The following is a 20,445-nucleotide window of genomic DNA, read 5'->3' as shown; positions in this document are numbered from 1 at the left end:
AGGCGTTCCCTATGAGAAGGTTCTACTACTTCAACAAAGGATATTTACATACTGTTATCAGACGTCTCCAAGGCCTATATACTATTGTGCATTTATATAAAATAGTCACATTCACTACACTTACAAGAGTTCTTGCTGATGATAAAGATACAACTTGGAACAAACATGGTTACACCTCTAGAGTGATGGGGTACATGAAGGAAATACACAAGGAAGTGGGAGCCAAGCCAGAAAAAGTTAAGGCACCCTCTGCCACCCCCCACCAGGTCAGCCATCTTTTTCTTTTCAATGGGCATAACTAATGCAAGGGGTGTGTGTGTGTTTGCACTAGAACACAGGGGAGAAAATACATCTATGTCTGCCTAAGTAATCATGAATATAAAAGCTTTTTACTGAGGTATAATTTTGGAAGCAGTGGACTAAAGCTAACTCTGTGCATAGCATAGGGTGATCGTGTTTCAAAGGGTCAAGTTCAAGGTAACACTTCCTACTATCGCTGCTGCATCATGACCAAAGATCTAAATAATCTTAGTGGAGATGGAAGAGGGGTGTGAGAATGGGAGTGTTTGCATATTCAGGCTCAAACACCAAGGAAAGCCCAACTTGGAGAAGGCAGAAAGGGGGGTAGCATTTAGACCGTGAGGGTCCAAGTAGGTAAATAAGCGCCACTTCTGCTTTCTTCCCTAAGCGTCTCACAGTCTCACGCTGCTTTCTCTAGTGTCTCTCCATCATTAGCCGTAACAACCGCATGACAATGTATTTCATTTAAAATGTTTTGAAAAGGTTCTTGAGGCTGACACAAGGACAGCAGCCTCTGTGCTCTCTCTTTGCTGCACACTAAGATCCTTCCCAGTGGCCCCTCTCCATTAAAGCCCTGATTTTTATCTGTATCTTTTTCATTTTGGTTAAACCTCTTTTTTAAGATTATAATTTTCCATTTCTCTTCCTATGTAGAGAAAAACAGACATATCTCTCTCCTGACTTTCTCTGCCCTGGATAAAAATCACATCTCTTAGATGTTTATTGGTATCATGTGAAACATAAGCTTTTAAAATGACAAATAACTGGAGAAAATCTAATTACACAGAAGCAGAAAGAGACATGATCAATATATTTAGATACTATTCTATAAAACTCCCAGATAGCTTTGTATCATTGATTCTATCCCACAGCTTCAATAGGAAAACAAATCAGAAAGAATTCTGGCACAATGTAGAGATCAATACAAACACAGGAGGTAGGTAAATTAGTGACCATAACCAAAATATAATTCCTCTTTTGTGCTTTAAAAAGTTATAGTTATGGGCTTTGGCTATCATACAAATGCTCACAGGTATTGTAAGTCAATTTATAGTAAGTTATTTACTCCTTATTTGTTAGAGATGGAAGAAATCAGAAATGCTGGCACCAGAAAATCAGAAGAAGGAGACAGAAGCATATATGTTTTCTTTATTGCAATGACAAGCAGAATTTTTGTGTTATGTTTGAATGAACTTTCCATTCCTGTATTTATTTCAATCTCTCACCCCTAGGATGTAGGTAAAAACTTCAGAGAAGCCTAGGCTGGGGGTAAAGGCAGTAGTATCCATTTTCTTATGCTAGGAAGGAAAAAGGTATAGCAATTGCAGATTCACACAAATCTCCTTTCACTTACAGAATAGGAATTTTATGATGCTCAACCTAAACACTGTGGCTTCACATTTAGGATTTTATAAACAGACAGTCTAGGCTTCAGGATGCCTTTGGATGAGTCTCCAGGGTTTTCAAAGAGGCTACAGAACTTTCTCTAGGCTACTAGAGAACTAGTAGGATATGTGCTATCTTCCCAGCTTCAAGAACTCAGAAAATGCATCAGAGTAGAGAAAAAAAGCTCTATTTTTAATAAACACTGGCAAAGCCATAATCAGGTCAGGGATGACCAGAATTCTGTCACAAGACACCCAAATTTAGAAAGCACAGGTTTAAGCATCTCAGCAAATTTCCACACCAACTCTCTAGTCTCAAGGCTACTAGCTCGACCCCGGAGCCAGGCCAGCTTCCTTGGTAGTGGACAGAGATAAAGAGTGCTGGAAAGCCAAGGCCAAGGGCAGAGACTTCTCTGCCCCTTTGTATCCGGAAAGCGTGGGGACTGTGGCGTTGTTCTTCCTTCCGACTTGCCTCTTCCTTGTCCCAGCACTCAATTCACTGAAGCTGTCAAAATTGCTCCTTGTGTTTAGTTGTTGTTACTGCTCACTTTGTAAGAGGCTTGACCTATGTTGCAGGTGCCTCGGAGTTGTCTGCACACTTCCATCCCTGCTGTGTGCCCACTAAAATCAGATCATCGCAGAGGAAACCTCTACACTGGGAAGATGAAGAAATAAAAAGCACAGTATTGGGGCTTCCCTGGTGGCGCAGTGGTTGAGAGTCCGCGTGCCGATGCAGGGGACACGGGTTCGTGCCCCGGTCCGGGAAGATCCCACATGCCGCGGTTCGGCTGGGCCCGTGAGCCATGGCCGCTGAGCCTGCGCGTCCGGAGCCTGTGCTCCGCAACGGGAGAGGCCACAACAGTGAGATGCCCGCGTACCGCAAAAAAAAAAAAAAAAAAAAAAGCACAGTATTGTTCTCAACACTTATTCCTCTACATGCTCATCCTCAAGTTCCCACAAACGTCCTTATAGCTCTTGATCTTTGAAACTCTACAGACAGAGAGCAGTTATTACCTGGTTCTGGTGGGAAAGTTTTTATACAACACAGTAAGAATTTCCTGAAGCTTTCAGTGGACTGTGATATTTTTTCCTCTTAGGTCCCTCCTAACAAGGATTTATCAGTTAAAAATTTCACAAAGTCGGTATTTTTAAACATAGAAATGAAAACTCTAGGTGGCTGATTTTCAAAACAGAGAAATAGGAGGTGGTATAGAATAAAATTACAACCTACCATAGTTGCCAAGAAGAAATGTTACTGATATCATTTCTATTTGAAATTATCTGTAACATTCCTGTAAATCTTTTGACTAACCTCAGAATACTTTTGGCAAATTCAGAGTCCTAGGATTTTCCCAGTTATTTTCCATGTAGATATTTAAGCCATGTTGCCCATTGCTTCAGGTACAAGTTATATTTAACCTAAACAAGGTTTTTAACCCAGAAAAGGGCATAAATCATCACAAAGCCAAACACAGAGTACTGTTTGAACATCTGTCACTTTGGATCATTGGATCATTTTGGATCATCTGCCCTTGTTAAAATAGCTAAAAGTGAATTCTATAGAAACAAAATCCAGGAAGCACTCCTTAACTTCCTGTGTTACTTACAGTTTAGATGCACAATGTTGTATAAACTTGGTCAAATACTCTATATAAAGCACATGTGTCCAGTGTCCTCTTCCATATAAAAATCTTTCATACTTTCAAAATTTCATAAAAAATCTTTCATACTTTCAAAATTTCATAAAAAATTACTTTTGTTATGGAATGACTTAATCCTTTAGCCATCTTTATTTGACCAAAGTCTAATTAAAATCAAACAGAGGTCATCCTTACTCATGATCCTTAACATCAGTGCAATTCTCCAGTTGGAGCTAATAAAAACAAAAATTCACAACAGGTCCTCATTTTCAGTCTCTTCAACCCCTCTTTTATCCCCATGGAGCAACCTAATTTTTGTCACTAAAAAGCAATTTAAAAATTACACTGATGTCAGAGGGTGACACCTTCTCTTGGCAGATGTATCAAAAATGATGAAATACTTTCATATTAAATGTGTCTGCCATAACTTGAATCTCTTCTGAGCTGCATCTTAAAGGTCAGTAATATTAAAATGTAATCAACCAAATTTGACAAAGAAAGAGGTCCAATGCTGAAGGTCTCAATTTCAAATAAACAAAATAAAAGAATGGGAGTTTAAATTCAACTTCTTGATGTGGCACATATATACAATGGAATATTACTCAGCCATGAAAAGGAACGAAATTGAGTTATTTGTGGTGAGGTGGATGGACCTAGAGTCTGTCATACAGAGTGAAGTAAGTCAGAAAGAGAAAAACAAATACAGTATGCTAATGCATATATATGGAATCTAAAAATATGGTACTGATGAACCTAGCGGCAGGGCAGGAATAAAGACACAGACATAGAGAACAGACCTGAGGACATGGAGGGGGTTGGGAGGGGAAGATGGGACAAAGTGAGAGAGTAGCACTGACATATATACACTACCAACTGTAAAATAGATAGCTAGTGGGAAGCAGCCGCATAGCACAGGGAGATCAGCTCGGTGCTTTGTGATGACCTAGAGGGGTGGGATAGAGAGGGTGGGAGGGAGACGCAAGAGCGAGGAGATATGGAGATATATGTATACGTATAGCTGATTCATTTTGTTATACAGCAGAAACTAACACAACATTGTAAAGCAATTATACTCCAATAAAGATGAAAAAAATAAAAAAGAATTCAACTTCTTAAGAGTAATAGAGTATGCCAGAGTACTCTGAAAGATAATTCTAGAAAGATCCTCACTTAGGAAAACACATATTTCAATAAGGATGGGTATATATAACTTTATGCTACACACACGTACACACACACAGACACTCAAAACTCCTAGGTTTAGATACATCTATCTAACCACAGAAAAGGGAATATGTACGCCATACCTAAGGATTATCACTATAAAATAATGCCAAACTGTAACCTACTCTAAGAAAATATTCTCATTAAATTGTAGTCCTGCTTTGAGTGATGTGAGCATGTATGTGTATCCTTAACTGAAGACAATACGGAACAATCAAAATATCACTTTGGTCTAATCCAGGGTTTCTCAGCCTTGGCACTATTGGCATTTTCAAGTGGGGAATTCTTTGCTGGGGGGGGCAGGGTGCGCTGCTCCGTGCATCGTAGGATGTTTAGCAGGATCCCGGGTCTCTAGCCACTAGACGCTGGCAGCACCCTCCAAATCATGAAATCAAAAATGTCTCCAGGGCTTCCCTGGTGGCGCAGTGGTTGAGCATCTGCCTGCCAATGCAGGGGACACGGGTTCGAGCCCTGGTCTGGGAAGATCCCACATGCCGCGGAGCAGCTAGGCCCGTGAGCCACAATTACTGAGCCTGCGCATCTGGAGCCTGTGCTCCGCAACAAGAGAGGCCGCGATAGTGAGAGGCCCGCACACCGCGATGAAGAGTGGCCCCCACTTGCTGCAACTAGAGAAAGCCCTCGCACAGAAACGAAGACCCAATACAGCCATAAATAAATAAAAATTAAAAAAAAAATGTCTCCAGACATTGCCAAGTGTCAGCAGACGGGGGAGGGGAATCACCCCATTAAGAAGCCCTGATCTAATGACACTTTATCGATTTGGGCCATTTCTGTGTTGCCTTTCAGAAACCCCAAATGTATAGACTAACCACTGTACAAACCTATTGCATAAACATAGCCCAGGAATCATAAGATGTAAAATTTCCAGAAGGCGTCTCCAATGGAACTGTGACACGTGCGTTCTATGGAGCTCATTAGTTACACCTGAACAGTTTTAATACTTAAAGCACTAATCTGAGTGATACATATTTTATTAACTTTTATGTACGCTTTTTGTTAGGCCTTTTATATTTTGATGAAACATATACCTAAAAATATATTTCTTTTTAAGGTAGTTATTAAGTAATAACAATAGCTCAAAAGAGGAAATATATTCAGGGTTGTACACACAGTGAATATTTAATGCAACTCCCTCATAGTACATTCTCATTACATTTTTGCTGCCAAATAGGATCAAAAGAGCAAATGAGATCTGCAGAGAACCAATACTCTCAAATTCTTAACTTTCTAAGTATCAACAGACTCTGTGTTACGTCAACCAGCTGTATTTTAACTGCTGATCTCTATAATAATCTCAATATTCAATTATCTTTAGAAATTGGCTATTCCAATGATGTAGAATTTTTCCAAGGGCTTTGTTATCTCAGTATCTTTTAAATTAACCCACCCAAAACTGCCACCTGTTTAACTGTTTTAGTCTATATTGTATACCAAGTCTCTACCATTAAAAATGAAGCAGAACTTTTGGGTACAGTTTACCTACATTTTGGTGACACTTAAAAGTAAAGTTAGTGATTTCTACTGTCTCCTTTTAGATTAAGGCATCCCAAAGCCCAAAGACCATGTGAGGTTTCTTCTCCCTTTCTCTTATATGTAAACACATCTGACTGCTTGTAATCTGTCAACAGAGTTTGTGTGCAGTTGTGTCGAAGTTGAGGTAACAAGCCTTCTAAGCAGTCCTACCTGTTACTAAGGGAATAAACAGCTACTAATTCACATCCCTTTACTGGTGTGAACCATGCCTTGATGACCATGCTTAACACAGCACTTACTCATGAGATGCTGGGAAGAGTCACATTGACTAAACCAATTCTGCTCATTTGGAGTGATTTGGGGGTAAGGCTTGCATCTCATACTGGTTTGAGCATTACAGCAGCATGCAGTAAGCTGGCTTCTCTCCTATCAAGGTGTAGTAGGTAGTACCTAATGCATTTGTAGCTCTCCAACACCAGTTACAGATTTTTGCCATCCCAGGTCACGTGGGTTCGGCTTTCATAGTCACACAGGAATGAGCTTTGTTTAACAGTGTGTGTGTGAGAGACTATGTATGAGGGTACACAAATATATGCATTCTCTTATGTGTGCATGCATATTCTTTATCTTGGAGGGAACATACCATGGCAGATAGAAAAGGATATGCCTTCCAATCTATCTTCCAGAGACTAAGCTTTATGTCATTGTGCTTTACTTCATCTCCAAACATTAAATTATGAAGACAATTCTGCCAATTTGCAAATAAATAATGCACTCACATTTGCAGTTTTGGGCACTAAAATAATAATAATGCAAACAGGTTACATAATGCACACCTAAAATTGAGTTTATGCCCTAAATTCTGAGGAGGGAAAGTGGCTCTTCATCCTGACAATGAATCAACCCAGACTAAATTCAACAATGCTTCACATCGTCTAAGTAGACCTGACAAAAGGGGAGGAGGTCATTCTTACTTAACGTTTTTTAAATGGAAGGGAAGGGAACTCTAGTTAACATAGACTTGGTTCAACACATCACAATAATCAGCTGTAGCATTTTGGGTCCATATTATTCAGTAAGGGATTTTTAAAATCTACCCCATCACCTACTCACTGCCCTTAAATAAGGCAAAAATAAATAATAATTTTTTAAAAACCTATAGCTCTAATGTTAGTCTTAATAAGATAGTTTTCTTTTAATTAAGCCAGTTCATGTTGATAATCACTAACACTTTTATCCCGGCATTTCATTTACTATACCTTGATTAATTCCTCAGCTTCAACCATTAAGAGTTTTGTCTTGTTTGTGAACTGGGTCATCTCTATTTGAAGCATGAAAGTGTGCTTTACCAACATCATTTCATCAGCATGTTACTAGTTGCATATCCACCATGTGCTATAAAAGATTTCATAGGACATTTCACTTCTTTTTTTTCCTTCCAGCCAACAGTAAAAGTAGAGTTCCCCTTGAGTTTTTGTTGTCGTTTTTTCCAAGTGGCCCACGCAAATCCATGAAACGACCTGACCATTCCCTATTGGAGTCACGTAGAAAACCTAACAAAAATACCCTGGCTCAGTCCTTTCTTTTTCCACAGTCCCTAGGAAGTGGGTGGCAGTGAGGTGTCCTCACATGGGTCTAACTGCATTCTCAGTGCACCAATTTTATGAAGATACCAGAGTTGGAGAAATTCCTCCGGCATGGCATGGAAGCCAGAAAAGGGCAGGACATTATCATAGTAGTGGTGGCTGATGGGTTGTTCATGCATATTCACAGAGAAGGGCCAGAAGCCATAGATGGCCACCTCTTCACAGAGGCCCAGGGCCGCGCTCACCAGAAAGAGTCCTGTGGACAGGCGCTTGGCATGAATTCCCCTACTTTTCCAGAACTTCCCAATGCTACGCAGAAAGTTGGGGTTGGCAAAGAGCACTGTTTGATTGGCACCAACATCTGACAGTGTGTAATAAACCCGGAGGGATGGCTCTGTTCCCGTCTTCATAGAAAAGGCAGGCATGTAGATGTAACTGTGGTTATACACTTTCATGTGGTCCACAAACGTCTTTCTGGACCATAGCAGGTTCTGAAACCTATCAAAAAGAAGAAGCTCAATTAAACCTGGAGAAAAGAAACTCATCAATACCCACTCTACCGTTCTTCTGATGGCCCTGATAGCTCATATCATCTCAGCAAAAAACAAGAAAAACACTTCTCTTGTATTTAAAATCCACCTTGAACTTACCAGTTCTCTCTCATCAAGCAGCCTGACTTTTCCCCACCGCAACATCTTAAGCTCCAGTTAAGATTCTTTAATGAGATGCCCTCTGAACTAAAATGCATTGTACATTTTTGTTCTCTTTTAGAATTTACTTGCCTGGAATGTAAAAATGATTTAATATTCATGAATTCACAAAGATTGTTGGTTGTTGGATAGGCTTTTGATAAAAGCTACTTGTGTGGTAGACGTAAGCACAGGACTGGTTTTCTCATCTGCAAATCAAAGGAACCACTTCTAAGATACTTCTTACCATTGAAATTCTATAAGTATGCAGCTTAATCAGTGAATGCTATATTATAATACTACATGGAAAAAGAAAGACTTGTCTCTATTATAAAATGCTACTAAGAGTTGCCCATATTGCTTGCTCCAATGCTTTCCTATGTTCTTTCAGTTTGGATTACATAGAAAGAGGATCTCTGATTCAAATGTATTCAGCTAAAATTAATGATACACATCCTATGCATCAGGCATTGGGGAAGTAAAATTTTAATGACCCAATTTTTGATCTCAGGAAATTCCAGTCCAATTGTGAAACAAAAATATAAGTGAGCACAATATAATGTTCTAAGTACAACCGTTGATATTTGTATAAATTACTATGGAATACAGATGAAAAAATAATTCTGCCTTGGGAGACAGAGTGGGTTCCAGGAAAGCTACAGAGAGGGGATGACATTTAAATACATCTCCTTAGGGGAACAACAGGAAGAACAACCACTAAACTATAAAGGACACTTTGGTCATAGGCAAGGGTGCAGTGTCCTGAAACAATGATGAGTATTCTGTGTCCCTGGAACGAGCGAGACAGGGATTGTGGAGGCAGTGATGGGAGATGAGGTATGTTGCAAAAACCCTTGTGTCTCTAATTTGTTTGAGCTGCACTCTGTGATGACTGAGAACCTTCACAGAAGTGAGTACTTAGAGCACTTACTATCTGGATTACGAATATTTCATCATTTGTTTAGTTGCCAATCTGTGTCAAAAAAAGTGACTCTGGTGATCTGGGGAAGGAAGAGGCTGGTGGCCTGGAGACCAGTTAAGAGGCTGCTGATGTAGCTCAAGTGAAAAAAGACAAAAAGACAGTGAGTGCCTTGTAACTTCTTGTTCTTTCACAAATGGAAGTCACCTGTCTTGGGTTACGTGCAGGTGAAGAAGCAGCATTTGAGAATGGAATTGGGCCACTACCAGCAGAGGGAAGTCTGGCCTGACAGGTTGGCAGGGCTCATCAGAAATATGTGAAACTGAAACTCTGAATACACAAATCCACAGGATTTTATGTCGCATTCAGTGTTATGAACTCTGCCTGCCAAGAAAGATGTTCTTCTTAAGCCCAAAGGAAGGGAAATTCCTCAAGTTTTCTTCATGTCCTCGATTCAGCAGCCTGCCTTAGCAATTTTCCCTGGGCTCTGACAGAGAAGTGACAACAGGGTTTTTAGGTGCAATAACTTTACCCTAAAAGAAGGCATGGAAGACACTGATCCGTACTGTGGAGCTGGGCTAGCCTCTCCAACACAAACTCCTGCTTCCCAACTTCAATAGGCTCTGCTTAATAATTCTTTTATTCTCTCCATTGCCCGCCCACATTTGCTGCTCACGAACACTTTCCCAATCGTGTAGATACACCCTGCAGATAACTTCCTACTTCATCTGAACTATGGTTCTCAAACTTTAGTTAGAATAACCTGTATCACAGATTCCTAGATTCTGATGAGAGTGATACAGGGAGTTGAATTTTTACCCAGCATTCCCTGCTGATTCTGATGCACGTGTCTGGAGGCTATACTTATTTAGAAGATCGACACCATCAATGTAAGCTATCTAACTCTCTGCACCTTTCCCTCAGCATCTCTTTCTTTACATCTTCTAATTTTGTCCTTGCTCCTTCTTCCTCTCTGAGTCTTCTCCTCTGTGAAACAGGCTGTTTCACACTCCCTAGTGGGTCTCCCCTCTTTAAAACAATCAACCTCTCCATCTCTACTGAATTATTCCCTTCTATCTTCTAAACATGGCTCTAACTTAATAAAAGAAAATTCAGCATATGCCTAGAGTGTTCCCAGAGCTACCCTCTAGTTCTCTCATTTCACCATCAACATCCTAGAACAGTTATTACACTTCTGCTTATTCCCTTTCTTGCCTCCATTCCCTCCTTACTGCTGTGCAGAATGGTTTCTATTCCACAGGGCTCTTCTGGCTGAAGGAACTTCTCCTTATTTTTGTAGTGGACTACATACTAATGAGAATTACAGACAGCTCCAATAAAATCAAGGCAATTGATTTTATGTTCCCTGTCTTAAAGCTGACTGATTATTCTTGAAGAAGGTAGTTTTCCTTCCTTAAGTTTTAACTTTGAAAAGGAACACACATCTTGGATTTACTGTACTCCTAATTTTATTGGCATGGTTAAAAAACCAGCTTATATATTATGTTTTATTATTTTTATCTACCTCATTCTTCAGAATAGCTCAGAATTGTTCTATACTGTATGAATGGAAAACTATTAAATAATAATTGAAAAAGAAGAAAAATGAAACTGACCAGTCAATAAAGTATTAAAAATAGAAGTGATTAATATATAAAGAATATGGGCACACAATAGAAAAATATAACACAAAGTACAGAAATATAGCACATTTTACAAATGAATTTAATATGTGATAATAGAAACGATGAAATTTTTTAAATTAGTTAATAAACAGCGTCAAGATAACTAGTTAACAATTTGAAAATTTGAGGGGGGACAGATTCATACTTGACAAGAAATTTTTTTAAAATTTCAAGATACGTAAGATAAATATTTAAAGTCTACATAAAGAAAACAAGAAAAACTAACGAAAACAATTGTGAACTTATCATTTAGAAAATATCTTCTACAAAGGAAAATATTGACAAAATTGATTATGTTAAGATGTGAAATTTCATTACGACAAAAAAGAACATAACTGAAATAAAAAAAGGAAATGACTCCAAAAAATATTTTCAGCCAACATGACAGACAGAATGTTAATACTGACAACATTATAGTCTAAATATATTGGTATATTGACATGAAAATGGACAAAAATACAGACAATAAAAGGGAATTGTGATTAATAAAAGGTTAAAATGTTCAGCTTCAGGTTGCCAGTCAAGGTGCAAACTGAATAGAATCAGGGAAGGTGAGGGCCCAGCTCTCCCCCCAGCAAATCTCTAGAAATAAGAGAAAAGATGTTTTTTAAAAAAATCTACCTTTATCCTAAAAAAAAGAAAAGTAGGCAAACCTTCAGTCAATCCCCACATCTGGAATACTTCTGAAAACAGAAAGCTTACAGGAGGAAGGCAGAACATAAACTAAGTTGCCAAGCATTACTCTAAAAGGTAGCTGTGCCCTATTCCTAAAGGCAGGAGATACTGGAGAAGGTGGGTGTCTTGGAACAATCAACAAGGTTATTGTTCAGATTATAGGGCAGCAGGAACATGCAGGTGGGTAGAACCCTAAAATCCTGCACTGGCCAATTATCACTGTGTGTAGTGGAGAGGTAGTGTCAGCCTCTAGGGAGGAACAGTGGCTGTGTGCCCAGATGATACCTGGCCCAGCCAACAGGAAACTGGGGATTCTTTTCAATTCATACAGTGTTGGCAGCCAGGCCAATGGAGGGCCAAGAGAGAGACCTGTAGATTATGACACTTGGGAGTCACCCAAGAGAAAGCCACCTTGCCACCTTCTGTTCAACTGAGAGTGAAGTCCACCTGTCAACAGGTCCAGTCCCTGCACAGAGCTTCCAGTCTCCAAACAAGAACAGATAGTCAAGATCAGAAGACATTGAAGGAAAGCCTCCAACACGAAAGTCAGAGAACAGAATGGAAGAACGAAAGAACTCAGAAAAAAACAAGATCATTAAAGAGGCAGAAGAAAACTCTTAAAAGTCTATAATTAGTTTGTTTAGAAATATTAATTATTAATTAATATTTGCATCCATGAACTAAGACTTAGATGCTATAAAATGAAAAAAAAAATTAGGTAATAAGAAAGAGCTGTTAGTAATTAGAACATATAACAACAGATGGATTCTGGTAAAGGAAATCTCCAGGAAGACAGTTTACACAGCAGGCTGAGAAAGCCATCAATCAGATTCTATGAGAGAAAAAGATAGTTTCTAAAAGGATGTTTATACATAGAGAATCCTAAAGATGCTACCAGAAAACTACTAGAGCTAATCAATGAATTTGGTAAAGTAGCAGGATACAAAATTGCACAGAAATCTCTTGCATTCCTACACACTAATGATGAAAAATCTGAATCAGAAATTAAGGAAACACTCCCATTTACCATTGCAACAAAAAGAATAAAATACCTAGGAATAAACCTACCTAAGGAGACAAAAGACCTGTATGCAGAAAACTATAAGACACTGATGAAAATAATTAATGATGATACAAATAGATGGAGAGATATACCATGTTCTTGGATTGGAAGAATCAATATTGTGAAAATGACTCTACTACCCAAAGCAATCTACAGATTCAATGCAATCCCTATCAAACTACCAATGATATTTTTCACAGAACTAGAACAAAAAATTTCACAATTTGTATGGAAACACAAAAGACCCCGAATAGCCAAAGCAATTTTGAGAAAGAAAAACAGAGCTGGAGGAATCAGGCGCCTGGACTTCAAACTATACTACAAAGCTACAGTCATCAAGACAGTATGGTACTGGCACGAAAACAGAAATATAGATCAATGGAACAGGATAGAAAGCTCAGAGATAAACCCACACACATATGGTCGCCTTACTTTGATAAAGGAGGCAAGAACATACAATGGAGAAAAGACAGCCTCTTCAATAAGTGGTGCTGGGGAAACTGGGACAGCCACATGTAAAAGAATGAAGTTAGAACACTCCCTAACACCATACACAAAAATAAACTGAAAATGGAGTAAAGACCTAAATGTAAGGCCAGACACTATCAAACTCTTAGAGAAAAACCGAGGAAGAACACCCTTTGACATAAATCACAGCAAGATCCTTTTTGACCCAGCTCCTAGAGAAATGGAAATAAAAACAAAAATAAACAAATGGGACCTAATGAAACTTAAAACCTTTTGCACAGCAAAGGAAACCATAAACAAGACGAAAAGACAACCCTCAGAATGGGAGAAGATATTTGCAAATGAAGCAACTGACAAAGGATTAATCTCCAAAATTTACAAGCAGCTCATGCAGCTCAATATCAAAAAAACAAACAACCCAATCCCCAAATGGTCAGAAGATCTAAATAGACATTTCTCCAAAGAAGATATACAGATTGCCAACAAACACATGAAAGGATGCTCAACATCACTAATCATTAGAGAAATGCAAGTCAAAACTACAATGAGGTATCACCTCACACCAGTCAGAATGGCCATCATCAAAAAATCTGCAAACAATAAATTCTGGAGAGGGTGTGGAGAAAAGGGAACCCTCTTGCACTGTTGGTGGGAATGTAAATTGATACAGCCACTATGGAGAACAGTATGGAGGTTCCTTAAAAAACTAAAAATAGAACTACCAAATGACCCAGCAATCCCAGTACTGGGCATATACCCTGAGAAAACCATAACTGAAAAAGAGTCATGTATCACAATGTTCACTGCAGCTCTATTTACAATAGCCAGGACATGGAAGCAACCTAAGTGTCCACCGACAGATGAATGGATAAAGAAGATGTGGCACATATATACAATGGATATTAGCCATAAAAAGAAACAAAATTCAGCTATTTGTAGTGAGATGGATGGACCTAGAGTCTGTCATATAGAGTGAAGTAAGTCAGAAAGAGAAAAACGTATACCGTATGTTAACACATATATAAGGAATCTAAAAAAAAAAACAAAAAAGGTTCTGAAGAACCTAGGGGCAGGACAGGAATAAAGACGCAGATGTAGAGAATGGACTTGAGGACATGGGGAGTGGGAAGGGTAAGCTGGGATGAAATGAGAGAGTGGCATGGACATGTATACACTACCAAATGTAAAATAGATAGCTAGTGGGAAGCAGCCACACAGCACAGGGAGATTGGTGCTTTGTGACCACCTAGAGGGGTGGGATAGGGAGGGTGGGAGAGAGACGCAATAGGGAGGGGATATAGGGATGTGTGTATACGTATAGTTGATTCACTTTGCTATAAAGCAGAAACTAACACACCATTGTAAAGCAATTATCCTCCAGTAAAGATGTTAAAAAAAATCAAAAATAAAGAGGGCAAAAAAAGAAACGAAATTGAGTTATTTGTAGTGAGGTGGATGGACCTAGAGTCTGTCATAGAGAGTGAAGTAAGTCAGAAAGAGAAAAACAAATACCGCATGCTAACAAAAAAATAAATGAATAAATAAATAAAAGGATGTCTCAACAACAAAATAGTGACTCTGACAGACTAGCATGTAGGCAGTAATGAAAGAAGATTTGCAGCTCTACTGGGAGTCTGGAGATGAATTAGTGACTGTTGCATGGAAAGCCTTTATTTACTCTGGGGAAAAATTAAAAGTTGAAGCGGATATTCAATACTTGTAATAGACTTTTTGTCTCAGATGTGAACAGTACTTAGATAGACACTAAGGTAAGCACTATTGATTTGATTGTGATATATCTGTACTGAGAGAACAAGAAAGTGTAAGTGTGTATGGGGGAGTGGTGCTGTGAGGAGCACTTTAAGAGAGAAAAATCTTAATTTTTTCATAAAATATCTATAGGTAAATGGAAAAAAATTTTAATTGCAATTAAGCATGCTGCTTTAAAACGTAACAAGAGAAATATCAGCTAGAGAAGTTGAAGGCCTTGAAACATTTCTTGCGGGAGTGTATGACAGGAGATTCCTGCTTTCTGTTTGAAAGCAGTCATATTATTTGATCTTGAAAACTATGTATTATACACATAATATTTTGGTAAAACAGATATTAAATTTTTTAAATCATAAAAATAGAAAATAAAGAATATATATATGTGTATAACTGAATCACTTTGCTGTACAGCAAAAATTAACAAAACATTGTCAATCAACTATACTTCAATAAAATAAATTAAAAATATAAACTAATGTATATTGATCCAATGAACAACACCACCCAAAAGTGTAACAGTCCAGAAACTTTATGCACCTAACAAGGTAGTTTCAAAATATATTTAGCGGGCTTCCCTAGTGGCACAGTGGTTGAGAGTCTGCCTGCCGATGCAGGGGACACGGGTTCGTGCCCCGGTCCGGGAAGATCCCACATACCGCGGAGCGGCTGGGCCCGTGAGCCATGGCCGCAGAGCCTGCACGTCCGGAGTCTGTGCTCCGCAACGGGAGAGGCCACAACAGTGAGAGGCCCGCGTACGCCAAAAAAAAAATATATATATATATATGTGTATATATATATATATATATACACATATATATATATATATATTTAGCAAAACTGCTTAAAATTCAGATAGATAGGTGTTCACAAACCCACAATCATAATTAAGTCTTTAATTTTAAAATGTCTATTATTTTTAAACATGAATAGAAAGTTTCTAAAATGACCACGTTATGTCACACAAGAAAATATATAGTATGATATATATACATAAGTATATTAAAACAATTATTATCATAAAGTCCAGATCATCAACCACATAAAAATATACATACTGCACTGGAAAACATATTTCAAGTATGTTTACAAGGGGCAGTCAATATTTACAGATGATATAATTACCTGTCTAGAATATATAAGAGAACCAACTGAAAAATTATTTATTAAAACCAATAAAGTCTAGATCAACTTCTAAAAATCCATAGTTAAACTAGGAGAGAACTTCCTCAGCTTGATTAAAAAATATCTATAAAAAACCTACACCTAACATAATACTTTATGGTGAGAAACTTGAAGCCCTCCCACTAACGTTGGGAACAAGCCAAGGATGTCTCCAAGTCAAGGATCTCACCACTACTTTCAACATTATACTGGAAGTCATTGTTAATACAATTAGATATGAAAAGGAAGTGAAAGGTATACAGATTGAGAAGGAATAAATAAAACTGTCTTTTCAGATGACATGTAGAAAATCTGAAAGAATTGAAAATGCTCCTGGAACTAATAAGGCTGCAGGATACAGGGTTAATATACAAAAGTCAATTGCTTTCGTATATATCAGTAATAACAAGTGGAATTTGAAATAAAAAACACAATACAATTTATACTAGCAACCCCCAAAATGAAATACTTAGGCATAAATCTAACAAAATATGTACAAGATCTGTGCGAGGAAAACTACAAGACTCTAATGAACTAAATAAAAATCGAGGAACTAAATAAATGGAGAGACATCACATGTTTACAAATAAGAAGACTCAATATTCTCAAGATGTCAGTTCTTCCCAACTTGATTTATAGATTCCGTGCAACCCCAATCAAAATCCCAGCAAGTTCTTTTGTGGATATCAACAAATTGATTCTAAAATGTATATGGAGAGGCAAAAGACTGAGAGTAGCCAATACAATATTGAAGGAGAAGAACGAAGTTGGGGGACTGACACTACCCAACTTCAACACTTACTATAAAGGCACAGAAATCAAGACAGTATGGAATTGGTAAAAGAACAGATCAATGTAACAGAATGGGGAGCCCAGAAATAGACCCACATAAATACAGTGGGTCTTTGACAAAGGAGCAAAGTGATCTTTGACAAAGGAGCAAAGGCAATACAGTGGAACAAAGACAGTCGTTTTAACAAATGGTGCTGGAGCAAGTGGACATCCACATGCCAAAAAATGAATCTAGACACCGACTTTACACTCTTCACAAAAATTAACTCAAAATGGAACATAAACTTAAATGTAAAATGCAAAACTATAAAACTCCTAGAAGACAATTCAAGAGAAAATCTAGATGACCTTGAGTATGGCGATAACTTTTTAGATAAAACACCAAAGGCACAATCCATGAAAGAAATAATTGATAAGCTGGACTTCATTAAAATTAAGAACTTCTGCTCTGTGAAAGACAATGTCAGGAGAATGAGAAGACAAGCCACAGCCTGGGAGAAAATATATGCAAAATACGCAGCTGATAAAGAGCTGTTATCTAAAATATACAAAGAACTGTTAAAACTCAACAGTAAGAAAACAAACAACTCAATTAAAAAATGGGCCAAAGACTCTGACATCTCACCAGATGGCAAATAAGCATATGAAAAGATGTTCCACATCATACATTATCAGGGATAGTCAAATGAAAGCAACAATGAGATACCACTACCCATCTATGAGGATGGCCAAAATCCAGAACACTGACACCACCAAATACTTGTGAGGACGTGAAGTAACAGGGATTCTCATTCACTGCTGTTGGGAATACAAAATGGTACAGCCACTTTGGAAGACAGTTTGGTGGTTTCTTACAAAATTAAGCGTACTCTTACCACACCATCCAGCAATCATGCTCCTTCAACTCAAAGATGTTGAAAACTTATGTCCACATAAAAACTTGTACACATGTACTTATAGCAGCTTTATTCGTAATTGCCAAAACTTGGGAGCAACCAAGATGTCCTTCACTAGGTGAATGAATAAAGAAACTGTATTATTTCAATCCAACAGAATATGATCAACACTAAAATGAAATGAACTACGAAGCCATTAAAAGACAGGGAGAAACCTTAGAGGCAGATTATTAAGTGAAAGAAGCCTATCTGAAAAGGCTACACACTGTATGATTGCAACTATATGACATTCTGGAAAAGGCAAAGCTACAGATATAGTATAACATAAAGATCAGTGGTTGCCAGGGGTTGGAGGAGGAGAGAGGGATGAATAGGTAGAGCATAGAGGATTTTTAGGGCAGTGAAAATATTCTGTATGATACTGTAATGATGGATACATGTCACTATACATTTGTCCAAACCCATAGAATGTACAATATCAAGACTGAACTGCAATGCAAACTATGGACTTTGGGTGATTATAATGTGTTAATGTAGGTTCGTCAATGGTAACAAAAGTACCTCTAGTGGGAGATGTTGATAATGGGGGAGGCTAGGCATGTGTGGGGTTGGGGACGTATGGGAAATCTTTGTACTTTCCTCTCAATTTTGCCGCAAACGTAAAACCGCTCTGAAAAAATAAAGTCTTTAAAAAATCCATAGTTTCCCTACACAAGAGCAAGCATATATTAAAAAAACCCATAGTATCAAAGGTTTATTTGTAATAGCAACATGTCCCCAAACACCTTGAAAGAAACCTAAAAATAAATATATAACATTTTTATGGAGACAATAATGAATACTGAAAGAGGTCTCCCCAAATAAATTTATAGGTTCAATGCAATCTCAACCAAAATTCCAATATTATTTTAAAATAAAATTTTATATGATGAATCTAAAATTCACATGAAAGGTAAATCAAGTATACATACTCAAGGCAATTTTAGATAAAAGAAGAATACAGGAAGGACTTAACTTACCAAATATCAAAACTGATTATAAAACTATAGTAATAAAAACACAACAGAATCCATGAAAGAGCAGACAATCTATAAAGAGTCTAAAAATGGAACTAGGCATATTTAGGGATTTCCTATATGATGAAAGTGACATTTCAAACCAATTCATAAAAACTGACTTCCATAAATTGTACTGGGACAACTGGCAAGCCAAATAATAGAAACTAAGATAAATTCCTCCCTCATAGTGTTCAGAAAATTAAGTTCCAGATGGAATAAAAATATATTCTAAAATTAGAAGAAAATATAAGAAAATACTTTTAAGACCTTGGGATACAAACGGCCTTGTTAAATAAGGCCCTAAAAGCAAAATCCATAAAGGAAAAGATGGATAAACATGACTGCTTCAAAATTAAATATTTCTATAAGATAAAGGTTATGTAATTAATAAGACAAGCAACAGATTGAGAGAAAATGTTTACAACATGCATAACAAAGGATTAACCGCATGCTAACACATATTTATGGAATCTAAGAAAAAATAAAAAGTTGTTCTGAAGAACGTAGAGGCAGGACAAGAATAAAGACACAGATGTGGAGAATGGACTTGAGAACACGGGGAGGGGGAAGGGTAACCTGGGACGAAGTGAGAGAGTGGCACTGACATATATACACTACCAAGAGTAAAATAGATAGCTAGTGAGAAGCAGCTGCATAGCACAGGGAGATCAGCTGGGTGCTTTGTGACCACCTAGAGGGGTGGGATAGGGAGGGTGGGAGGGAGACGCAAGAGGGAGGAGATATGCGGATATATGTATATGTATAGCTGATTCATTTTGTTATACAGCAGAAACTAACACACCATTGTAAAGCAATTATACTCCAATGAAGATGTTTAAAAAAAGCAACCCCCAAAGGATTAATATCCAGGATACAAACAATAAAAATCAATAATATACAAATAACACAACAGACAAATGCACAATGAGCTGTCGAGTCTGAGATGAGGAAATTCAAAGGGCCAACATACATATTAACATATGCACAACCTCACTAGCATTCAAATCATACATTTATATCAATTTTTAAAAACTGTAACAATTAAAACTACAGTGAAATAACAGTTTTCTACATAACCAATCGGTAAAAGTTAAGGAACATGATAATAACAAGTATTAGAAAGAGTATGAAAAAGGGGTACTTTATGCTTCAAATGGAAGTATGAATTGTTACAGTTTGGAAGGTGATTTGGCATCTTCAACATGCACACCTACTGATCCAGCACTTCCGTTTCTCTGAGGGTGCTTCTGATATTTATAGAACCTCCTTCACTTCTAAGTCTTGGCTCAAATGAAAGCACATCAAATAAATCTTTCCTGCCCACCCCCATCTCTCTCACATTTGTTGCATTTGTCCATTATACCTATCACTACATGACATTTTACTACATATATATAGTAAACAAAGATATATATATATCTTTGTTTATTGTTTGTATCCTCTTGAATGTATATAAAGGGGACTTTATTTTGTCTACCCCTAAATCTAGAGCACAGGGTGTCTGGCACATGGAACCAAGTTAATATTCATGAATGTTTGCTGAAGTATGCAGAAAATCAGAAACAACCTAAGTGTCCATCACTCAGGGAATGGCAAAACAGTGGTATGTCCACTCTATGAATACAAGGCAATTCTTTAAT

At 37.7% G+C, this 20,445-nt stretch overlaps 1 protein-coding gene across 1 annotated transcript in view; it reads right to left on the bottom strand.

Moving 5' to 3' along the window:
• Nucleotides 1-5,663: 5,663 nt before the first annotated feature.
• ST8SIA1 (ST8 alpha-N-acetyl-neuraminide alpha-2,8-sialyltransferase 1) overlaps nucleotides 5,664-20,445 on the bottom strand; it is a 149,971-nt gene continuing 135,189 nt past the window's right edge. The window contains exon 5 of the mRNA XM_027129442.1: nucleotides 5,664-8,127. Within this exon, the coding sequence (XP_026985243.1) occupies nucleotides 7,641-8,127 (487 nt within the window). The 3' untranslated portion in view covers nucleotides 5,664-7,640. The remainder of the gene's footprint in view (nucleotides 8,128-20,445) is intronic.

This window comes from Aethalodelphis obliquidens, unplaced genomic scaffold (assembly GCF_003676395.1).
Source record: "Aethalodelphis obliquidens isolate GAN/ISIS:26980383/991018 unplaced genomic scaffold, ASM367639v1 scaffold36, whole genome shotgun sequence".
Classification (NCBI taxonomy): Eukaryota; Metazoa; Chordata; class Mammalia; order Artiodactyla; family Delphinidae; genus Aethalodelphis; species Aethalodelphis obliquidens.
The sequence above is the reverse complement of the archived record's forward strand: the minus strand, read 5'-3'. Positions and strand labels throughout refer to the sequence as shown.